Here is a 20,239-nt window from a genome sequence, read left to right on the forward strand (position 1 = left end):
GCCGTACTACGCTTGGCGCAAATGTTTCACGCGGAGAACCGGTTTCGAGCGCGTCAGCAAACCTCTTGACATTTCACGCGGACCGCAGCGTGGCAATCGGGAACCGGTCCACTCGTCACGAGAACCCACAGACGTGTCGAGGATTTCTCTTGGTTTCCTCAGCTTCCCCTGAAGCCTGCCCAGGACGCATACTAACCCCCTTGTCCCCCCACATCTTCCTGCTGTCCTCACTCCGTCTGTACGCCGCTCATAGCCACAGTTGCTTCGCGGCGCTAACACGGAAGAAACATGTAGTACTGGCAACATAGAGTGACTTTTTCTTTTTTTTTTTTTCTCACGGAGAGTTCCCCGTTCCGCGACGCGCAGTTGATCCATGCAGTTTGGGCCGCGTGTTTTCTCCGTCGCGTTTTATGCGCTGGCGGTTTTAGGCCCCGAAATGCGCCTCACGCGGTTCCAGCTTAAAACCGAAGGGGAGGAAAAATACGAAGCGCCAACACGAACGAAGAACAGAACTCATCCTTTGATCTACCTTTTGCTCCTGCACATAAACCCCGCACGTGAGGCAGTGCTGAGGGTGGGGATTTAACTTGATGTCTGATTAAAAATGGTAACGAGTAGAACACCGCAAAGTCAAAATTAAAACGAACGCTTTAACCGGAGCAAGGAAATAACCACGTAAAATAAAAGTGAAAACTGAAAGGGAGGAAACTGGATGCGTATATAAAAAATACAAAGATTAGAAAAGAGAGGAAAAACGAAACTCGAAAATGGGACAAGGACGTCTTATGTAATTTGCCTACGTGCACCGGTTTGTGCTAGGCATACTGATACGATTGGAGTTTGCAATGCCGCAGCATAGCAACAGGGAAGGAGCGCATTTATTTTTACGCGCGATATCCCGTGAGAAATTCGCTCAAAGTGACCCTTCCTTTTTTTTCTTTTTTTTAATCTCTGAATTGCATATTGTGCAGTCTTCCTGAAGACCGTTTCTATCAAAATACCAAGTGTTCTTTATCGTTGTGAATTTCAGTTTAATGGAGTGCATGACAGCGAATATTAGGAGCTGCTTTTTATTGCTAACGGGAACGAAAAAAACAACAACAAAGAACGTATTGCATATCGCGGTCTTACAGGGGCTCGTTTCCATCACAATGCTAAAGTGCTCTTTATCGTTTTGAATGTACGTTCAATTGAGCGAATATTAGGAGCTGCTTTTTATTATGGTAACGGGAACAAGGAGGAAGACGAAAGAAAGGAATGAGATAACTATTTTGTATCACAGTACCGATTTTCTTATGGCATGATAAGTTCTCGTCGTTCTCATCCATTGTTGTCGTCTGAAGGGTATATTATTATCACCATAGGGCCGTTGCAGCAAAGTTTGCACAGCGCCATTTCGGGCCCAAGCGGCCGCGGATGCAACAGTAGGTAGTTTCATTAGCGGGTTTTGCATGGTGTTTCAAGCGGCGCGTGACGCGAAGGAAAGCTACAAAACATGTAGGGAATCCGCAGAAAAAAGCGCGTCAAAAGCTCGAAAGGTCTGATGACGGTATCAGTTTGTGCAATGGTTGGTCTTTAGCGTGTTATGTGGCGAATTTCATTGTTAAGGGTGTATGAGTGCGGAGCAGGAGGATTTCTTCCTGAAGCTGATTGCCAGATCGGCGATGTCGTCACATTCTTTTCGCGAACAGATATACCAAAAGAAGAAAGCCAACTATGACAGGACAGCGCCAAACAAAAGCTTCTTGGATATCCTCCTTCGTATGCACATTGAAGAGAAGACCATAACTGAAGATCAAGTGAGAGATGAAGTCAGCACGATATTCATTGGGGTATGTCGGCGTCTTTATAAGACACCTTCATCGTTGAAAGATGATGAAAGATGAACACCTTCATCGTGTTAAGTGCTGGAGTTGTGTTTTAAGAGTGTGCCCGTTAAAACGTATGCGAGAAAGAGAAACAGTAACAGCAACATTTCAGGTGTTGTAAAACAATATGTACAGGTAGCATATTACGCAGTAATCTTCTGAACTCTGAGGACAATACGCGTGGAGTCGTTTCCTTTTAATATGGGACGAAGTTGTGACTTCAGTGATGTTCTTTTTACAGTACGAGTTGATAGTCTTCGCACAGTCAAGCACAATTCCACATGATAGGTACACAGCACGGCATTTTGTGGCAAGTGCCTGCACCCCTTAGTTCAATTGTTCGTATACGCTGTGGATATTTTTCGGGATCCCAGGGTACGCGATACATTTTCTGCATTTTATCACCAGAATTAGTGCAGTTGAGCGCTGGATAAGACTCCAGCAGAACTTCAGACCGCAAGGGTAAATCTACATGACATTACAACTTCCACATGTCATTTTGATAGGAAGCTGCGAACCACACACTGAACCCCAGTGAACAGAAGACACATGACGTCACACCACACACTGTGCAGATTGGAAGATCTCGCGCGCGCTTTCGTTTGCCCTCTGCACCCGTACTTTTCGTGTGGATACGCTTGTGTTTCACGGCTTGTAATGCTAACTTGTATTCCTGACAGTTTTTGTTTGAACACATGGAGCCCCCCATGCTCTTTTAAAGCATGGAATATTTTGGCTTGATACAACCTGCACAGCTTTAATTAAACAAATACCCGCGGAAGGAATCCCTCACTCAATTTGTGGATCGCCACACCAGGGAACAGTTGTCAGCTAGAGATATGAAATTGGGAGCTGATGGCTGAATGATAACATCACACTCTTGTTCTGGGTAGTAAAATGAAGCCGAGATAATGTCAACGCACAAACGCCTAAAAGTGCAAATATGAGCCCAGTTCTGCTAAAGACTGTAAGCTTACGAAGATAACCTTCTAATGATTTTATAATAGCAATGAAAGAATTGCTAATAAGCAAGCGGGCTGGAGATTAGATGATGCATAATGTAGAACTTTATCAGCTCGTGTTACTGCAACCCCGAGACTATAGGGATCTACGGAAACGGACACAAAGTTCCACACAGTTTTGAGACTTTGTCCAGGTGTGTCTGTTTTCGCAGTGTCCTCGACTCCAAGTTTTTGTAATATGGGTTCTAGTAGCATGGATCCAATCCCAGTATTCCTACATTTACTCCTCAGGGATTTGATACGACTGCGACAGCTGCCGCGTTTATGCTTCATCTTATCGGTAATCACCCAAGGGTCCAACACAAACTAAGGGAGGAAATCGACTCCGTGTTTGGAAGCGACAAAGAACGGCCGGTTACAACCGCAGATATTAAGCAGATGAAATACCTGGACTGCGTCCTAAAGGCAAGGTTTTAAACAGATTTTGCTACTACATTTCCTAATTAACGACGAATAAAAATCCTAATCATGTGACTGTTGTTTCTCGTTTAGGAAGCCATGCGGCTGTACCCGCCTGCGCCAGTGGTGGCGAGGAAAATAGACGAAGATTTCAAAATCGGTAAATAATTAGTTTTTGACTTGCAACGTTGCGAAACAACGGACACCATGAAAGCTGCGTCTCATGCGATCTTGGCATCAATAGAGACACCCACTGCGGTTGCTAAGGCCGCTACTGCTCTTGTACGTTAGACGTGCATTCCCTTCGTCATTGCGTTACGTTTATTTTCTGCAGTATAGTCTCTGCTCCTCTGTCGCTTTGTCATGAATGCAGCTTCACGTGTACATTAAAGACACGCAATGCGTTCTTTGGAGCACTTTCGTGACGAAGTATCCGAAGCAGCAAAATATACTGGCCCAATGCTGGCTATATATCGGCAATACCGGTCCAGGATTAGATCAATATTGGGCTAATATTGGACCGATACCGGGCTTATATTGAACCGACAGTGGGCTAATACTGGACAAATATTGGCCATATATCGGCAATACTGGTTCAAGATTGGTCCAATGCTGGGCCGGTACTGCTAATGTTCAGCCGATATTGGGTCAAGATGTTGTGCTGCTTGGGATGCTGCGAAGCAAAGCGAGACGACAGCACGCATCTGACGTTCACTTTTTCAGGCAAACAGACCATTCCCAGCGGCACGGTTGCTCTCGTCACTATTTATTTCTTACACCGACATCCGAGGTTCTACGACAGACCGAACGACTTCATTCCAGAACGATTTCTCGAGCAAAAGGAGAGACATCCCTTTATGTATGTTCCTTTCTCAGGAGGATCACGGAACTGCTTGGGTAAATATAACTCCGTGTTATTTCCATATAGGCAATGACATCCCAATTCCCCCTCCACCTCCTAAATGCTTAAGACCGTTCCCCTTTTTTTGTGATACCTTGTTCTGCTGTTCCCGTGATCTATTTCCTCGTGCCAGCGGCCCTCACGTAATACACACCTAGCGCGTCTGTTACGTAGAACTCTAACATGTGACGTACAAGTTCTACAAGGTAACTGCGTAACCTTTTCGGCCTTGAGTCAGTCTATTATAAATCCCCTATACTTATACTGATACATGAAATGATATGGCAGGACAATATAGCGCACATCCTGGTCGCTTGTTGACTAGCTACTCTTGTCAGCGTGTACTTACACCGCCTATAGTAAATAGGTACTCTCGATTTCGGAGCGGCGCTGCAACCTTATCTCCCTGCCTCGATGTGCAACATACGAAGTACTGAACATTGCAGTGAAGTGAGGTACGCGCATGAGGGCGCTGTTGAGCAATGCAGTTGTTAATTGACAGAATGGCGTAAATGCAGGCTAGCTGGTGGATAAATTTGAGCCTTCGTGTTTGTGTTTGTCTACGTGTTCTTGCCCATCGCTCAGTCTTGCCTACCATGGAATGCAGTTGTTACTTTTGTTAGCAGTGTGTGCAATGAGTCAGTGTTAGAAGACACCCGATATACCGTTGTTCAGCTACCTACTAGAGTTATAGTTAAACATTCCTGCCATGCATAAAAATAACTCGTGAATATTCCAGAAAAAACATCAACGTGTCATTGTGGTATTTTAAGCAGTACGGCCTATTCAGTTCGTGTACTGGGTTTTTCCCCGGGTTTTTTACGCGAATTAATATGTGCCTTATATTTCGGCATGCTTGCTTTTGCAGGACAGAGATTTTCCCAACAGGAAGACAAAATACTTCTGACATATATCCTGAGGTGGTTCAAGGTAGAGTCAAAGCTGCAATCCAAAGACCTTCAGCTATCCCTCGAACTCATTCTGAGACCCGTACAAGGGCTCGAGGTGAAACTAACGCCGAGAGATGACTGAATAAAAAAATAAAAAAATACTCGGCTCGTGCTGGCAAATTTTAGAAAGTATACTTGGATGTGTAATCGAAACGGGGAGTTGTTTCCACACGATTTTTTTAAAAATGCTGACCATTTTTAAACTGGAAATTGAGCTGTAGGCGGCCTGACAAAGGGGAAATGGCTCATCGTCATTACACACGTCTACATATAGACGATCCTCTATTTACGAACATGTGACGTCACGGGAAGACTGGTTCGAGGTTATATTTTGCTGTGGTGGCAAGGAACAACACGTCGTCTGGTAGTCTGAGAAGGCCGACAAGGCTGATTTTGTTGTGCTACAAAAATGGAGACGAAGAGTAGTGCATTCCCTTCTAAGAAATTACGCCAATGCATGGTAATGACTAACGTTCATGCGTTACATTTTGTGGAGGACTAAATGTAATAGAGTTACATTTTCGCCGAGTAGTGCGTACTAGCGTTACTGGCATTACTCATTACTTGAGTCCGAAAGTTCACGCATCGTCTAAAGCCAGCAGTTACAAATTGTGCCTGATACCATCAATGGAAAATCCCGAAGCTGATCTTTCTCATCCGCCTTTGTCACGGACCAGTGCGCCAAGAAGGAAGACAGAGTGCAAGCAATAGTGGAGCGTCTGAACACCTCCTTTTCCTTCTACGCTGTAATTAATCTTATCTATATGGTTGCTCGTTGAGATTACGCACAGCGCTCCCACCTCTCGACGAAATCATTTCAACGCATCGATTTTGCATTAACTCTAATTACGGTCACTATACAATTTACGGTCTTTAGATTTCGCGCTTGAAATATCACACAGCACTGTATGTGAGATTTCAGACGGGGTAAATGTAATGCCACAGTAATGTCGTCACTTGATGAAAGTAACGATATTAGTAATGCATTTACTTGACATGAAAATGAAATCAGTAATATAATACATTACTTTCCCAAACTGCAATCAGTAATAGTAATGCGTTATGGAATGCAAGTAATTTCCCCAAATCTGGTCCAAAGCAGAATTTGTATTTGAGAACACTTTCAACGAACACAGGACTATTAAAATGTAGCTACTTTGGGACCTTGGGACAGTACACTAAACGTACCATGTCCAGCATCACTTTTCTGTTTCTTTTTTTTTGCTTAGCATCACCGGTTCATGGTCATAAATACCTGCTTTCATGAAACTATCTTCGATCTTCACGAATGGACGTAATTATATGCTGCTACTAAAATCGCAAAACACAGGTATAGTATACGTCACCATCTTTTGTTTGTTTGTCAATTGATAATCTGGCGGAAACATCTGGAACTTTATTTACGCGTGTTGTAAACCAGTTTGCAGTAAGTATGCTGGATTAATTTACAATTCAAGGTCACAATACAAGGTTCACGTCGCTGCCTAAAGTCGCAGGGACTTTACCGGTGCCTAGTTTAGAGCGCCATCTGTGAAGTCAAATGATAGTTAAACAATTCAACTATCGCTTGTCTTCAGACGTAGAGCGATTATGCGCGAAATTCAAAAGTGAAAGAACAGGTGGGAGCACGAAGATTAATGGCCGGCATACGTCTGAGCGCCTGATGACCGACTGAACGACCTGAATGAATGAGTCCCTTGGGCGTCTCGAAGAGATTCGTTCTCTTGATTCAAGGTGTCAGTGAACGACTGGAAGTTGGAGATCCGTCCGATTGTCCCTTCGGTGCAACGATTAAAATGACGTCACTGCGGAAACGTCAGTGGGTCGTGAAGGAAATGAACGACTCTGAAAGGATCGTTAAAGAAGTCTGTGACACTTCGTCCCAAGTTAGGCAGGATAAATGTAGCAGCAGTTATATTTGCATTGATGTGAACCCGCATTGAACGTTTTGCAGCAATAAGGGTCGTAGAAGCCCATAGACACCGGATCGCGATAACCGAGCATTGAGGTCACTCCCAGGGCCTGCGAGAGCAATTACGAGGCCCGGGGATGGGTCATGCTCAGGCCCCGTCCTCACGTCTCCGATAGCACAATCCAAGTATTTCTTCTTTATATGATTACGACAGGACTTGGTTTCCGCGGGCCCCTGAACTGGCCCGGACCTCGGGGCGCCACCACCCGGCTGCCCCACCCTCTCGCCGGCCCTGGTACCACCCCTTTCCTTTTTCTTGCACTGTGTTCCGTTCTGCAAAGTTTATGAGCTCTTGCGAAGGAACGATGGGCGCAGATGATGATCTACAGGCTCAACCAGGACTCCGTTCCGCACAACATTCGAAATTCCTCCACTCTTCGAAATAGCAAATCGGAGAATGAGAGAAGGAGGAGGGTACCTTGTGACGTTTTTACTTTTTTTTTTCGTCGATACGATACGGTACGGTGCGTGCACAATGTCGGGAACCGCATGTATCAAGGTGCCAAAGCTCCCCTCTCTATCGTGTTAGCGTTAACTTGGATGATCAGTTTTAGGGAATCGTAAGCACTCTCCGTATCAGAGTCAGCCAATCACAGCCCATTGAGTCGGAGCTTCATACGTCTTACGGACCAACGACTTCCCCTATCTGAAACGGAGCCCCTTTCAGAGACCGTCTATACGTGAATGCAAGACGGCGGCCTCCGCATGTGCGACTATTTCGGGAACCTCTGGAGTTTCACGAAAGCGCTTCATGGTGGAAGCGATTGGGTCCTGCGTGAAGTGCTTAGTGACAAATCCATACCGAGGACCCGAAGCGGTGGACAGGTGCCACGAAAAGCGTAAATTGCGTCTCACAACGCTAATCTCCCGTACATTGATCGTCGACGGCCTGTGCTTGTTGTAGGATGCTCCTCTGCCAGCAGGATGTCTTCTATGTCGTCCCATTCGAGGTGGCTAACGAGGTGGCGCTATATCGGGCAATCGTCGGAGGATAACAAAAAATAAAACGCGACAAGCCCTCAGCTCTCCATCCGGACAGGAACCAGTGGAGGAAATGTTGTCAGAGGCGCATGTCACACTGGAAGTTTTTCGCGTTGACGACAGAGGGCGCGGCGGCAATCGTAGTGTAAAAGGAAGTCGTAGGAGGTCTTGTCCCAAAACACTTTGATGTCTCTCCGTGCCCCTAAGTGAGTCGTTGAGGAAAACGGAGTCGGAGGCAGCCTACGATTCTCTAAAACTCTCTTAAGACCATGGCCGGTGCTAGGTGTGTGCGGGACCTGAGGCAAAGGCACATCGCGGGGCCTGTTCGAAATGTTGTGTTTCAAATGCCCGTTGAAATGGCAGCAGGAGAGAAGGGTGCGAAATCCTCGGTATAGCTTGCAAGGTTAGCAGGGGGGGGGGGGATTTATTTATTAGACGAAGAGGGGAAAAAAACGGGGAAAGGTCAGCCAAACGTGACGTCGGCTTGCTATTTCGGAAATAAATAAATAAAATTAAGACAAAAGAAAGAAATAAAGAAATAAAATTAAGAAATAAGAAATAAATAAAAAGAAAAGAAAAGGAATTACGAAATAAAGGATAAACTAACAAAGGATGAAAGAAGGATGAGGTAGATTAAAGTTATTAAAAGTGCGACTTTTGCTTATCACATGACGGGGGAGGGGGAATATGTTTAATGCAAAGTAAGAAAAAAGAGAAGGGGAAGGTTAGCCACGGTGTGGGCTTGCTATTCCCTAATACTTTCAAGCAAATAGAAGAAAACAGCTGGGATACACAGTTCCTTCACTAATCGTTGCGCATAGGACGTATCAGAGAATGCCCAGGAGTTTAGATTCCCGAAGGAATCGTGTCAGCGCAGACGTGACTTCAGCGTGCTGGGTAGGGCCAAGTAGCACCGCGAGGGAAAGCTCTCGGTAGCCTAGATGACGGAATGGCACGTAACACATTCTTTTCTCATTTATGTTTTAGTCGAAGATCGCGCGTGCGATTAAGTGCATACCTGATATTTTTTTTAGAAAGTAATCCCGGGTTGAGGGCTTCGTGAGCGGGGCCCATGCAAGCGCGGGGCCTAAGGCGGTCGCCTTACTCGCCTACCCCTATCGCCGGCCCTGAAACTGAATCGAACGAATCGACCTACTCAAAACATTCTTTGTATCCATGGATCACGAAAGCATTACCTTAATGGGAAAAATGTTTTCGTCGATGTGGATAATATGTTGCCTTAGCGGCACAAAGAACGGCACGGCATCTCTCAGTCGCGCTCACCGACGTAATGGCTATCATGGCTGTTCTCGAAAGCTCCATCAACATGAGTATCATAACTCGTAAACTTCCCCTTGAGTGCTAACGTTACCTTGACTATTATTAAGCCATGCGGCTCTATTGTTAGCAGCAGCAACGTTTTTCCCGGTTTTATTTCAGTCCACGAGGATACCCTTGTAAAGTCTCGCTTGACCAGTACCTTACGCTACGCTGACGGTAGCACGTTTACAACCACTTCAAGGTTTGTACGGAAGCCACATATTAATTGTAAGCCCGTGCTCGTCGACAATGCATTTTATTGCGACCTACATCTTTCTCTGGGAGCCTCGTCTCTCTGTCAAGGCGGACGTATTATGTAATCTTGGACGTTTCCTCGTGAACGAAGGGCTAGCCCCTCGTCCTTAACCGTGTGATATGATCATGTCAGCGCTGTGTGTCACACCAACTGTTTTTTGGTTAGCTCCGTACACGTGCTTTCCTGATGAAATCGCTGTTGAAGGTTGGGATGTGACGTAACTTACAAAGAGCTTAAAATGCTCATGCCAATAAAATTTCTGCCAGTGAGAGTTGCAAGATCGTGTGTCCGTGTATGTTTTAACAACGACCTACTAGGTTATAACTTATAACGACCATGTCATGGGCACCACTTCCCAGCGCCGCATTTGAAAGATAGCGGTGGCGCCGCTCATCGGCCGGGTTATTACTTCCTCAATTTCTGCATTACTTTATACTTTAGCTTACCTTGGTATTTTTCTACAAGCGGTGGGTGTCCCACGGGAGATGCTTCTTTCTAACGTTGATTATCAACATCATTGTACGCGTTTCCATATGAGCTGTTGCTGTCGTCTGCTACGGTAGCCGCGTGGTCCGCTTTTGCGCGTTCAAAATTCAAATTTCCATTGCCCAATCATGATGTACATCTCGCGGGCCGACGAGTAGCGGCTCCTAGCGGATCGTGCGGACGGGCTCCTCATAGGTTTTTCCGATTGTGACATGATCGTTATAATATAGTTGGTCATGGTTTTAACCCCTCTTTAGTCCTGTCTCCGTGCTGCATTTCAATAAGGACACCCCTGCTTTACTGTTACTAGAGCCTGACTTCCTCAGCTAGCTGCTAACACCCCTTGAATGTGGAGTAGCCTGAACTCATCTTTTGCGAGCAACTTCTCTTCGAGATACTTTTTGTTTTGTTACATGGCGCCCACGAAACTGTTTCTCTCACGCAAAAGTCGTCGGTGCTGTCACGCTAAGATACCCACACCAACAGCGAGGCGCACGTGATTTCCATCTACTGCGCGTTGCCCTTGCATTAAAAAACGAAAACAAAGTCACGGGTTATTATGCACACGAATAAATTCCCAAGCGAACGGCTTATTATGGTCCGAGTGAAGCATCGTGGGAAAATGCACGCGCTACCAAGCAGAAATCTGCTGGTATATTCTATCACATAAATATTTCCAGGTGTCTTCACGAACAACCCAATTTTTTTTTCCGATACGTTACGTTGCTAAAACATAAGCAATTTCGTCTTTTGACAAGGGGTCAAACTGAATCATTTTAAGGAATCCGATTAATGTATTCAATTCAAAGTCACCACAGTAAATTCCACGCCCTAAACCTCGCGGACATCAGCAATGAAGACAGCTCTCGATTTTTTTTTTTTTCTTGTTTAAGTTTGGCATTGCACTTGGCTCTTTCTCCGGCAATCCGCCGTCTTCCTCGACCCTCCATACACGGACGAGGACGGTAGCACGTTATAATGGCATATGATACAAGTTACAGAGACACGGCCGTTCTCCATTAGGGACGTCCCATAGAGCAATTTTCTATGGCGATTTATACTCATCCCTCGGCGCAACCCGCAACCCTCGAGACGGCAAAATTAATCACGAGATCAACCACTCGTTGCTTTCGATCATAGTTCATCCGCGACGTGAAGAAGAAAAAGAAAGAAAGAAAGAAGGAGAAAAGAAAAAATTTCGTACACGGCGATAGGGAAAATGAGAAACATAGTTCGAAATGCGGACAAAAGAAAAAAAAAAAGATAGACAAATAAGCACATAACTACGGAGCGAAGTAGGGAAGAAAAAAGGAGAAACTGACTTTGGGTTTTTGTAGATATAGTGGATTTCCATGGATATTGAATGAATGGTATCAGATTGAGGGAGGGGGGGGGGGCCCTGACTTTTTCTTTCGCGCTTTCATTGCTACTGGTCCAATCGTATTTTGTTCGCTTTTCGTAAATTATTTTGGTTGCTCATTAGGCTTTGGTTACCGATCTCGTATATGTCTTCTCATTAGAAATAGCCTTACTACACGTGCAATAATTCGGAAGTTAGGGAATAGGAGAATGTCGTTAATTCTGTCCTCCTATACCGACGTTAATTGGATTGCGTTAATTGAAAAGGAATGCAGGCACATACCGGTGTTAGTTACACTGCCTTGGTTTGCTACATTTATTACATTTAAATGAGGACGTATTCACTAAAATGACAGGCAATCTTTTTTTTTCTTTACTACGTGTTAGCGCCACGAAGCAACTGTTTCCATGAGCGGCGTACAGAGCTGAAGAGATAGAGACAGGAAAGCAGGAACGAGCGGGGGTCACGGAATCTATTGTCTTGGAATGATGTCTCTCTATTTTTACCCCCTTTTCATCTTTACAGTTTTCTTTCTCCTTTCATCCATTTCATTTCGTTTGTGGGAGCAGCAGAATTCGTCAGGTGACGATCTCAATATCTTCCGTTTCTTTTCTTTTTTTTTTCTTCTATAATCAAACTCAAACTCAACCAATCAAACTTTGCAGATGACCGATTGTCTGTTCTTTTACATTTCAATAGCTGAGTTTCAAAATGAGGTGAGAGAGAGAGAGATTATGGTTTTAATGGCACAAAGGCAACAAAGGCCATAGAGCGCCAAAACTACGGTGAGTGTGTGAGAGATGAGAGTGGGATGTGAGAGTGTGTGGTAGTTAAAAGCTATCTACAGGTATGAGCGATGAGATGAACCAGGATAAGAAGGAGAGGAGGGTGAACAGGCTAACGTGCTTGGCGGACGATAACAAGTGAGTATCTACAAGTGTGAGCGATGAGATGATCCAGGATGAGATGTTTACATGAGGAGTTCGGTGATATTGGATAAAAGCGGAGCAATACTTAACAAAATGAGGTAAACCATTCTTCAACAAAACTGAGACGGGTGCATAAAAGCTGACATCGGGGTCCTGCTAGCGGTTCAGAAGGTCGACGTACCCCTAAGAGCTCTATCTCCACCTTAAATAGCGGCAAAAACAACAACAACGTCAATTTGTGCGCACAATCGCCTTTTCTCGATTCTAAAACACGCGACATGGCTCGTTGTGGAAATAAAGCCGTGGTACATCAGACTCGTTTGGGATAGCCAGAGAAGTACGTACGATGCACAGGAGGGGTCGCTGAAGCGTGAATTCTTATCCTATTGCGGAGGTCTCTACTTTGTGTCCATACGATGCCCAACCACACGCAATCGTGGCTCGTTGATTCTCTGTTGCCCTTGAAATTAGAAGCAAACTACAGAGTTCACGCGTGGACGGCTTCTGTCACATTTCAGCAGTGCGGGGAAGACATTTATACTCAGGCTTAGCCATGCAGAAATCTAATGCAGGATTTTACAATCTACCGCGTACGTGATCGACCAGAGACCTTTCAGCTTACGTGTTGCGTATGTGGAAGGCACCGCACACGTTCCCCTGCGCCAAGGAACCTGCGCTGTCAGGAGGTGATGTCAACTTTGGCGATGAAGAGACTCCCTCCGATTTATTTGGTGTCGGCGTTTCTGACGATCGTGATTTATGCTGCAGCGATCGTCGCTCTCCTCTGGTGCATAAAGCGGTTATATGAGTGTATGCGCGTGTGGTGGTACCTCTTCCACGTACCACGACCGAGAGGTCATTGGATGTTTTCCACGATACTTGAGATGAAGAAAGGTTTTGCCCAGTTGCATGGGGACATTCCAGTTACGGCAAGTAAGGGATAATTTCGTAACTCTCATTACACGCGTCACGTGTTAAACAACCACATTATTCGTAAGACACACTACAACCACTTATTTAACGTTAATAGTGAGACACTTCGAGCGATTGGACGGCTTGGCGCCTTTCAAGAGACTCGAAGTTCAGGAGAGTTGCTCACAGTTTTTCCTCGTGCTCCCCACCACATTTTCTTTTCAGAAGTAAGCATTTGATTTGATTGATTGGATTTTGTTGGATACTGTGATTCCAGTGTTCAGGCATTTAGCATTTAAGAATAAGGAACACGTCAGAGGCCGTTCATCACGCTCTTCCACAGGTTTTGCCTGAGTGTGCCCTGCTCCAGTCCACTACCAAATGGACCTAGGGACACGCACCCCAATTACTGACCTAATATGTGGGTCTCTCACCTCGGAACGCGTGACACATACATACATACATACATACACATGACATATAAAATGAAAGGTTACAATGTCAAATAATTTAACAGGATTGTTCAACTACCAAAAGCAACTTGGTGAATTGATGTGGGATCAGGAACTCACGGCTATCTTCTTCGGCCCTCAACCATTACTGCTGTGCTATACGCCTTCCTCAGCTGAGGTAAGAAATCCCCACCGTAGGACTCTGCCGGTCATTCGAAATTTAGTCAGTCCCGGGCATTTTGGGGTACGAAGACGGGTACGGGACCAAGTTCTCCCCTGACGTCCCTCTTGTGGAGCTTTGCTACCTCAGTAATGGTTAGTGTAGACGCCTCTCCAGGGAACGGTCTGCAGGACAAGTCTTGGCAGATATCCGCATCGACATTTGTAATAGCACCATTAGCTAATCTCTAGCATGCGATAGCTAAAGTTGTGGTCTCGTAAATGATTACATAAAGCAGCCAAGACATCTGGTTCTCTGTACATTTACACATGTCTCCAATGTAGTCAGAGCGTTTCCTGATCTATAGGCCATCAAAGTATTTATTCATCTGGCTTGTAGAACACTGAATCAATGACAATGAAGCATTCTAAGTTTAATATGTACAAGCTTTCGCGTGGTGGACCACGCTTGATCAGGTGTCAGGAACCAGGACCTGATGAAGCGTGACGGTCCACCACGCGAAGGCTGGTACATATTAAGCTTAGAAATCTTCAGCGTCATGCGTTTCAGTGTTCTACAGCCATTTTACACTTGACTCTCGTTGTGTATCTTCTTCATCTAGCTTGCTAGCTAGTATATATAGACCCAGGAAAAAAATTACAATTGCAAATGCACAAGGTACATTTACCTTAGTAGATCCGTACGCTTTGTTCAACTAGAAATGTCGTAGACTTGGATGGACTATTTGCTATAGGGTTAGCAGCACACTGGCCCAGTCATAAGTGTTGAACCACAGCTCAATCTACAAAAAATATGGTAGTGCATGCATGTGATAATCATTACAGTTCAGGTATGCATCACGAAAGTGAAAGATCATTGTCTTTTCATAGGGTGTCCTGAGCAACGTGATGAACCAGAACAAACCTTTCCTGTATGATGGTTTTAAGCCCTGGCTTGGTAATAATGTCCTAACAATGTAAGTACACACATATTGTACACAAGCGAAATGTGTCACACTGAACGATGAACTGCTGACCGGTGTTACTCCTATAGTCCTATAACACGTACAATTAGATTTCGCATTTCGCAGATAGCGCATTTTCAGCGTATGGCATTCGCAAATTATGGTAGCTCTGTAAAAGTATTAGGACCGTCATAAACTAGAGTATATGCGACCATACTTATTGCATCTTTTCTTTTTAAAAACAACGTGGAAGCAAAAATTTCAGCCATAACTGCTACAGATGAGTGATGATAAAAAGGTTCAAAGGACGTCCAACGAATAAATACGTTACTACTACTATAAAACTAGATTTCCTTCCTATTGCATAGATACGTAATACGTTGACAGGAAACAACGGTAGTTCTTTGTAAATCGTGTAAAGCCGTCCATCTTAATGTCATTCTAACTTGTCAAATATTCTGTTTGCTTTTGATTTTTCCTTGTTACTATTTCACGATGTTGTTTTTACTGCACCTGTGCCTTCGAGAGTTACATTGTTCTAGTCAGAGTACAAGCGAATAAGTTGTCAAAGCTCACTGAGTAAGCAATGTAATAGGGAGTCCATACTTTTAATGGGAGCCTGTTAGGCTAGCATGTCTACCACACCCAATCAACAAACAAGATTTTGAGTCACGCACGTTGTTATTGGTTCCGGTAGGGGCGGTAACTTTACGGTGACGTTACCAAGCGTACACTAAAACTTGTTAATGTCATTAGTGATAATCAGTAGACCGTCCATAACGTAGCATCCAAAATACCGTGTCTACCCATCTAATCAACAGATATGGTCTAGTGGTCCAAGAAGCTCTGTTTCGTCAAATCATCTGACCATTAGGCCCTCTCGCGAATTTTCCAGTTACAGTAGACCATCAGACCTGACGGCCTGACAAGCAGGCCATTTAACCATTAGGCCCTATTGGAAATGTTCCAAATTACGATTGTCCATTAGACCTGGTGGTCCAACAGGCAATCTGTTAAGCCATTAGGCTATTGGAAATGTCCCAAATAATGATAGGCCATTAGACCCGTTGATCCACTTGGACTGAGCTTGATGGCTGGTAGCAGAGTATTACATCAGACATGCCCAAGCGTGATAATTTGGCATTATAATTCGCATTTAGACATCATACCCGAGTATTAATCTGTCAGACGGAACTACCGCGATGGAAAGCCGTCGAAATTCCTTTTACAAGATCTATACGGCTTCGCTGCTGTAATACGCACTTGCTGCATTCCATTCCACACCCAGGGAGTTAGAGGCCTGGAAGAGACGAAAGAGAGATTTGATGACCGCTTTTGACACGCAATCCCTCGAAGGGTACATGCGGATTATCAATCGGAAGGCTGAAGACCTCACCCAAAGGCTGCAGAAGCACACAGGAGCGTATCTGGATATAATCCCTTTCATACGAAGGGCCGCATTCGACGCGATATATGGTGAGCGAAGTCGTAGCGCACGTTGGTGTTCGTAAGGACTATCAAAAGCATATTACTTTTTATTCTCACAGAAATTGCATACGGGATTGATCTAGATGATGGATTTGACGACAGAGAAGCACTCATGAAATGTGTGGACATGTGAGTTCGACATAAGCTGCTTATTAGTCGTTTTCGGTTTATTACATGCATAATGAAGCGAACTAAACAAGGAGAGACAAAGAGGTGTATACCGAACTGCGTGTGAGAGACAAAGAGAGAAAGGGAAAGGAATGCGCGCACTGCATAGCACGGTCCTATAGACAGCTCTCATTTATCGGATAAGGTCGTTCTCTCCCCTGATTCGTTGAAAACAGGAGGCGTACGCCTCTCTGTGACATTTGAGAAGTCACGTTACGGCACGTTTCACATGAACGTCTTTGTCGGCGGTGGTTTTAACGGAGCCAAACGGACCCATGGGATTCTACAGGGCTCGATAACCCTTAGGTTGTATTTCTGAAGGAAAGGGACGACAAATACGGTAGTGTGGAACAGGCCTCACTGTCACAAAAAGCCGTACGCCTCGCTTTTTACAGAAATGAAGAGCGATAAGGGTATCATTCTGTGTAGTGGCTGGCCTTCAGCGCGCTATCTGGTGAAATGCTGTTTTGAGAATGCAATGCAGCGTCTTTGACAGAAATTTATTTACTCTGTGCTATGGATATAATAGATGTCATGATAATAATATACATATCAGTGACAATGGATACTATTTAATATAAGATGCCTATGTAGAATAAATTATATTTTTATACATTGTTTATTTTCTCATTACTTTAGAATTAATTCGCTTATAATGTTATGGTAACAATATTATTGCAAAATTCTTGTAATAATTACATTATAAAGGGCATGAAACGGAAGGAGATAAAGAAGACAAGGGAAAAACAGTTCAGAGACCAGAATGAGAATAAATCCCTTTAGTCTTTAAACACTTCGGAGTCTTACGTATAAATATATAATTGTTAACCATATGAATTAATAATCATAATTTTCTAGAATAATTTATCTATTCTTCACTTAATTTTACTAGGGGTATTGTATCTCACATAAACTTTCGAATGCATTCACTGTGACCAAAAGGCAGCCCGATTAGCTGCTGCAGATTATCTGATGCTTTTTCCGCTCATACCAGTTACATAAAGTGCCACCCTTTTAGCGTAAGAGATGCTTACGGAGACATCCTAAATCCGCATCACCCATACCATTACACATGCTTTCAGAATGAACGAAAAGGTGGTTGCCCGTCTTACTAATGTGCACCATTGGTTCGATGCCTTATACGCCTTCAGCGGTGACGCCAAGGAGTTCTACTCATGCTGTCAGACGATACGCAAATATTCGGGAAACGTGAGTGTTCTGTTCGAATTTACAAGTATTAGCAATTTTAGGAGAGGGTAGAAATAGACGACCGATTCGATGTTATATTTTGCTGTGGTGCTCAAGCAGCGAGAAAAACGCGTCGGCTGATAGGCTGATAAAAGCCGATAGTAGCCACCAGCATGCTTTGCGCGGCGGCGTTAGGTAACCAATGACGAAGGGGTGCAAGTCTTCCATAGACCACCGCCCGCGCATGTCACATCACATGAAGATATCATGTTATTGAGAAAGAGTGGATCGTTGGGAAAAGAAGTGCACATAGTTGTTGCCATCCTGTAACTTCGTGGTTTTCGTGTTTTGTGAGGCGAGGTCAAGGTATAGTATCTGCCTCGCACATGAAGTTTTCCTTCGGATCTCTTTCGCGCAATGGCATCCATCATCGGAAACAACCATCAAAACAAGTCACGTGATCGCCGGCTGCCAACGCAAGTGGCTTTATTTTGACGACGACAGTTCGCGACATCTGGCGTTGTGACGTAGACTGCATGCAAACAGCGGGTGGCCTATTTCACGACGACGTTTCCGAAAACGTGATACGCCAAGCACGTGATTCCTTTGGAGTGTCTGGCGTCACGTTGTTGATATCTGGTTGATTGACAGCGATACGTAGTCGGAATCAGAGGGCGTTTGCGGTTCTCTAAAACTCCCTATTGTTACTGTACACCACCCCATACTACTAGGCTTCTACAAACGTTTCATCTTCCCCGAGGCTGCCTTTGCTTTAGCAGCGGCTGTTGTCCACGCGGTGATTTTGCTTTATGATGTTCTTCGCCTTGGCACCCGGGAAAGTGCAGAAATACACCAGTGTCTTTTGATGCAGATAGTGGACAAGCGATTGGAGGAGTACATTTCGTCTGGCAACAAGCACCGTCGCGATAAGCCGTGTGTTCTCGACGCACTGATTAAGAAACATGTGGACGAGCACAATTTGACCCTGCAGGACGTGAAAGATGAAAGTGCAGGAGCAATCTTTGCAGTAAGTGCAGCATATGGCATTTGTGGAGATGGGGGGCCGGGATCTCGCCACTTCCGATGCTTAGAGGATGTCCTGGAGCATGTAAGCATTTGTCTGTATTATTTGTTGCGAAATGAAAAGTGAGCATGTACTGTAACGTAGATGCTGCCGGCCGCTTGCACAAACGTTGAGAATGTTACTCAACGTACGAACATTGAGGACTTTAGCGAGTATATCGGAAGCGCTACCGAAGAAACTGAGGACACCACTAAGGATCCCACACTATCTCTCGCGCTGTGATTATAGGCAATATACCTATACCTCTATCCAGTACTGTTGTAGACAGCTAAAATCTAAACTCTGTGGAAGGCTGCACAGGCAAACTTTTATTCCGCCTAAAGGTTAATTCCCACTTAACGGCGTTCTAGTTGGTACTGGCTAACTGGTAGCGTCCCATCTAGGTCATGCTCTAAAACTTGTGGTAATTCAAAAGCGAAACACTGACGAAGTGAAAGCCGACGAAGGGAACTCTTCAAATTGGAACGAACTTGCGAAACGCAACCGTACAGAAAACATGCGAACGCACCATCATCCCTGTCCTCATTTTCTGTTCGTAGCTTTCGGCTTAACTCGAAAAATTTTCGGGGCTGCAGCATTACATCTACCGTGAACTACTCTATATGCATGGTGATATTCTGCAGGCAGGAGCGTTTTCTGGAGACATATACACGTGTTAATGCGCCGGCATTTAGGACAGGTAACGATACGGAAGGCTAGGGTAGGTAACTAAGCCATGTGATAGTCTTTCTTTTTTTAGGTTCATGATTCATTCCATGCTTGTGAACACACATTTTCCCTGATGAAGTACTTTCTGGGCCTTGAAATTTTGTGCGCGAAGTGTGTAAGGCTTTTGAAGAGCGAGCTCCGAGTCTTTGCACATTGCAGGGTGGAGAAACCATTGCGTTCACGTTGGTCTTCATGATTCACCTGCTGGGAAACCACCCCGATGTGCAAGCGAAGCTACAAGACGAGCTAGACATGATCTTCGGGGACGACAGAGACAGGCCAGTTACAAAGAAAGATCTCAATGATCTATCCTACCTCGAACTTATATTTAAGGTCAGTCAGTTTACACCAAGAAAGCCATTGGTTCTTAAACTGTTGTGAGTGCGGATGTTGCGTGCGGTGTCTTGTGGTTTTTAGCGTTTTTATTCTGAAACATGTAAATGAGACAAATGAGACAATTTTTTCCCAGTGTTATTATCAACGTTGACGGGAGCTGTACATAGGGCGTCCTCACTGAGAAAACACAGTCGATGGTCCGCGGCTAAAGCTATACCTTGTCTTTCGGAACGCAATTGATCAGCACCAATTCCAGCCCGAAACACAAGTCGATCCGACTTGTCCGAGGGACAAGGACTGCCGAATGCCAGGACGTCGTCAAACGAATCAGACTG

The 20,239-nt window shown here is 44.7% G+C and overlaps 1 protein-coding gene across 1 annotated transcript in view; it reads left to right on the forward strand.

The window, feature by feature from the left end:
* LOC135369473 (uncharacterized) overlaps nt 1-20,239 on the forward strand; it is a 44,606-nt gene that overhangs the window by 7,356 nt on the left and 17,011 nt on the right. The window contains exons 7-19 of the mRNA XM_064603057.1: nt 1,692-1,832; nt 3,122-3,295; nt 3,383-3,449; nt 4,013-4,186; nt 5,059-5,220; nt 13,213-13,377; nt 13,874-13,986; nt 14,859-14,944; nt 16,221-16,408; nt 16,480-16,549; nt 17,671-17,797; nt 18,648-18,884; nt 19,728-19,901. Of these exons, the coding sequence (XP_064459127.1) occupies nt 1,692-1,832; nt 3,122-3,295; nt 3,383-3,449; nt 4,013-4,186; nt 5,059-5,220; nt 13,213-13,377; nt 13,874-13,986; nt 14,859-14,944; nt 16,221-16,408; nt 16,480-16,549; nt 17,671-17,797; nt 18,648-18,884; nt 19,728-19,901 (1,878 nt within the window). The remainder of the gene's footprint in view (nt 1-1,691; nt 1,833-3,121; nt 3,296-3,382; nt 3,450-4,012; nt 4,187-5,058; nt 5,221-13,212; nt 13,378-13,873; nt 13,987-14,858; nt 14,945-16,220; nt 16,409-16,479; nt 16,550-17,670; nt 17,798-18,647; nt 18,885-19,727; nt 19,902-20,239) is intronic.

The sequence above is a fragment of the Ornithodoros turicata genome, chromosome 9, assembly GCF_037126465.1.
Source record: "Ornithodoros turicata isolate Travis chromosome 9, ASM3712646v1, whole genome shotgun sequence".
In the NCBI taxonomy this organism is placed as follows: Eukaryota; Metazoa; Arthropoda; class Arachnida; order Ixodida; family Argasidae; genus Ornithodoros; species Ornithodoros turicata.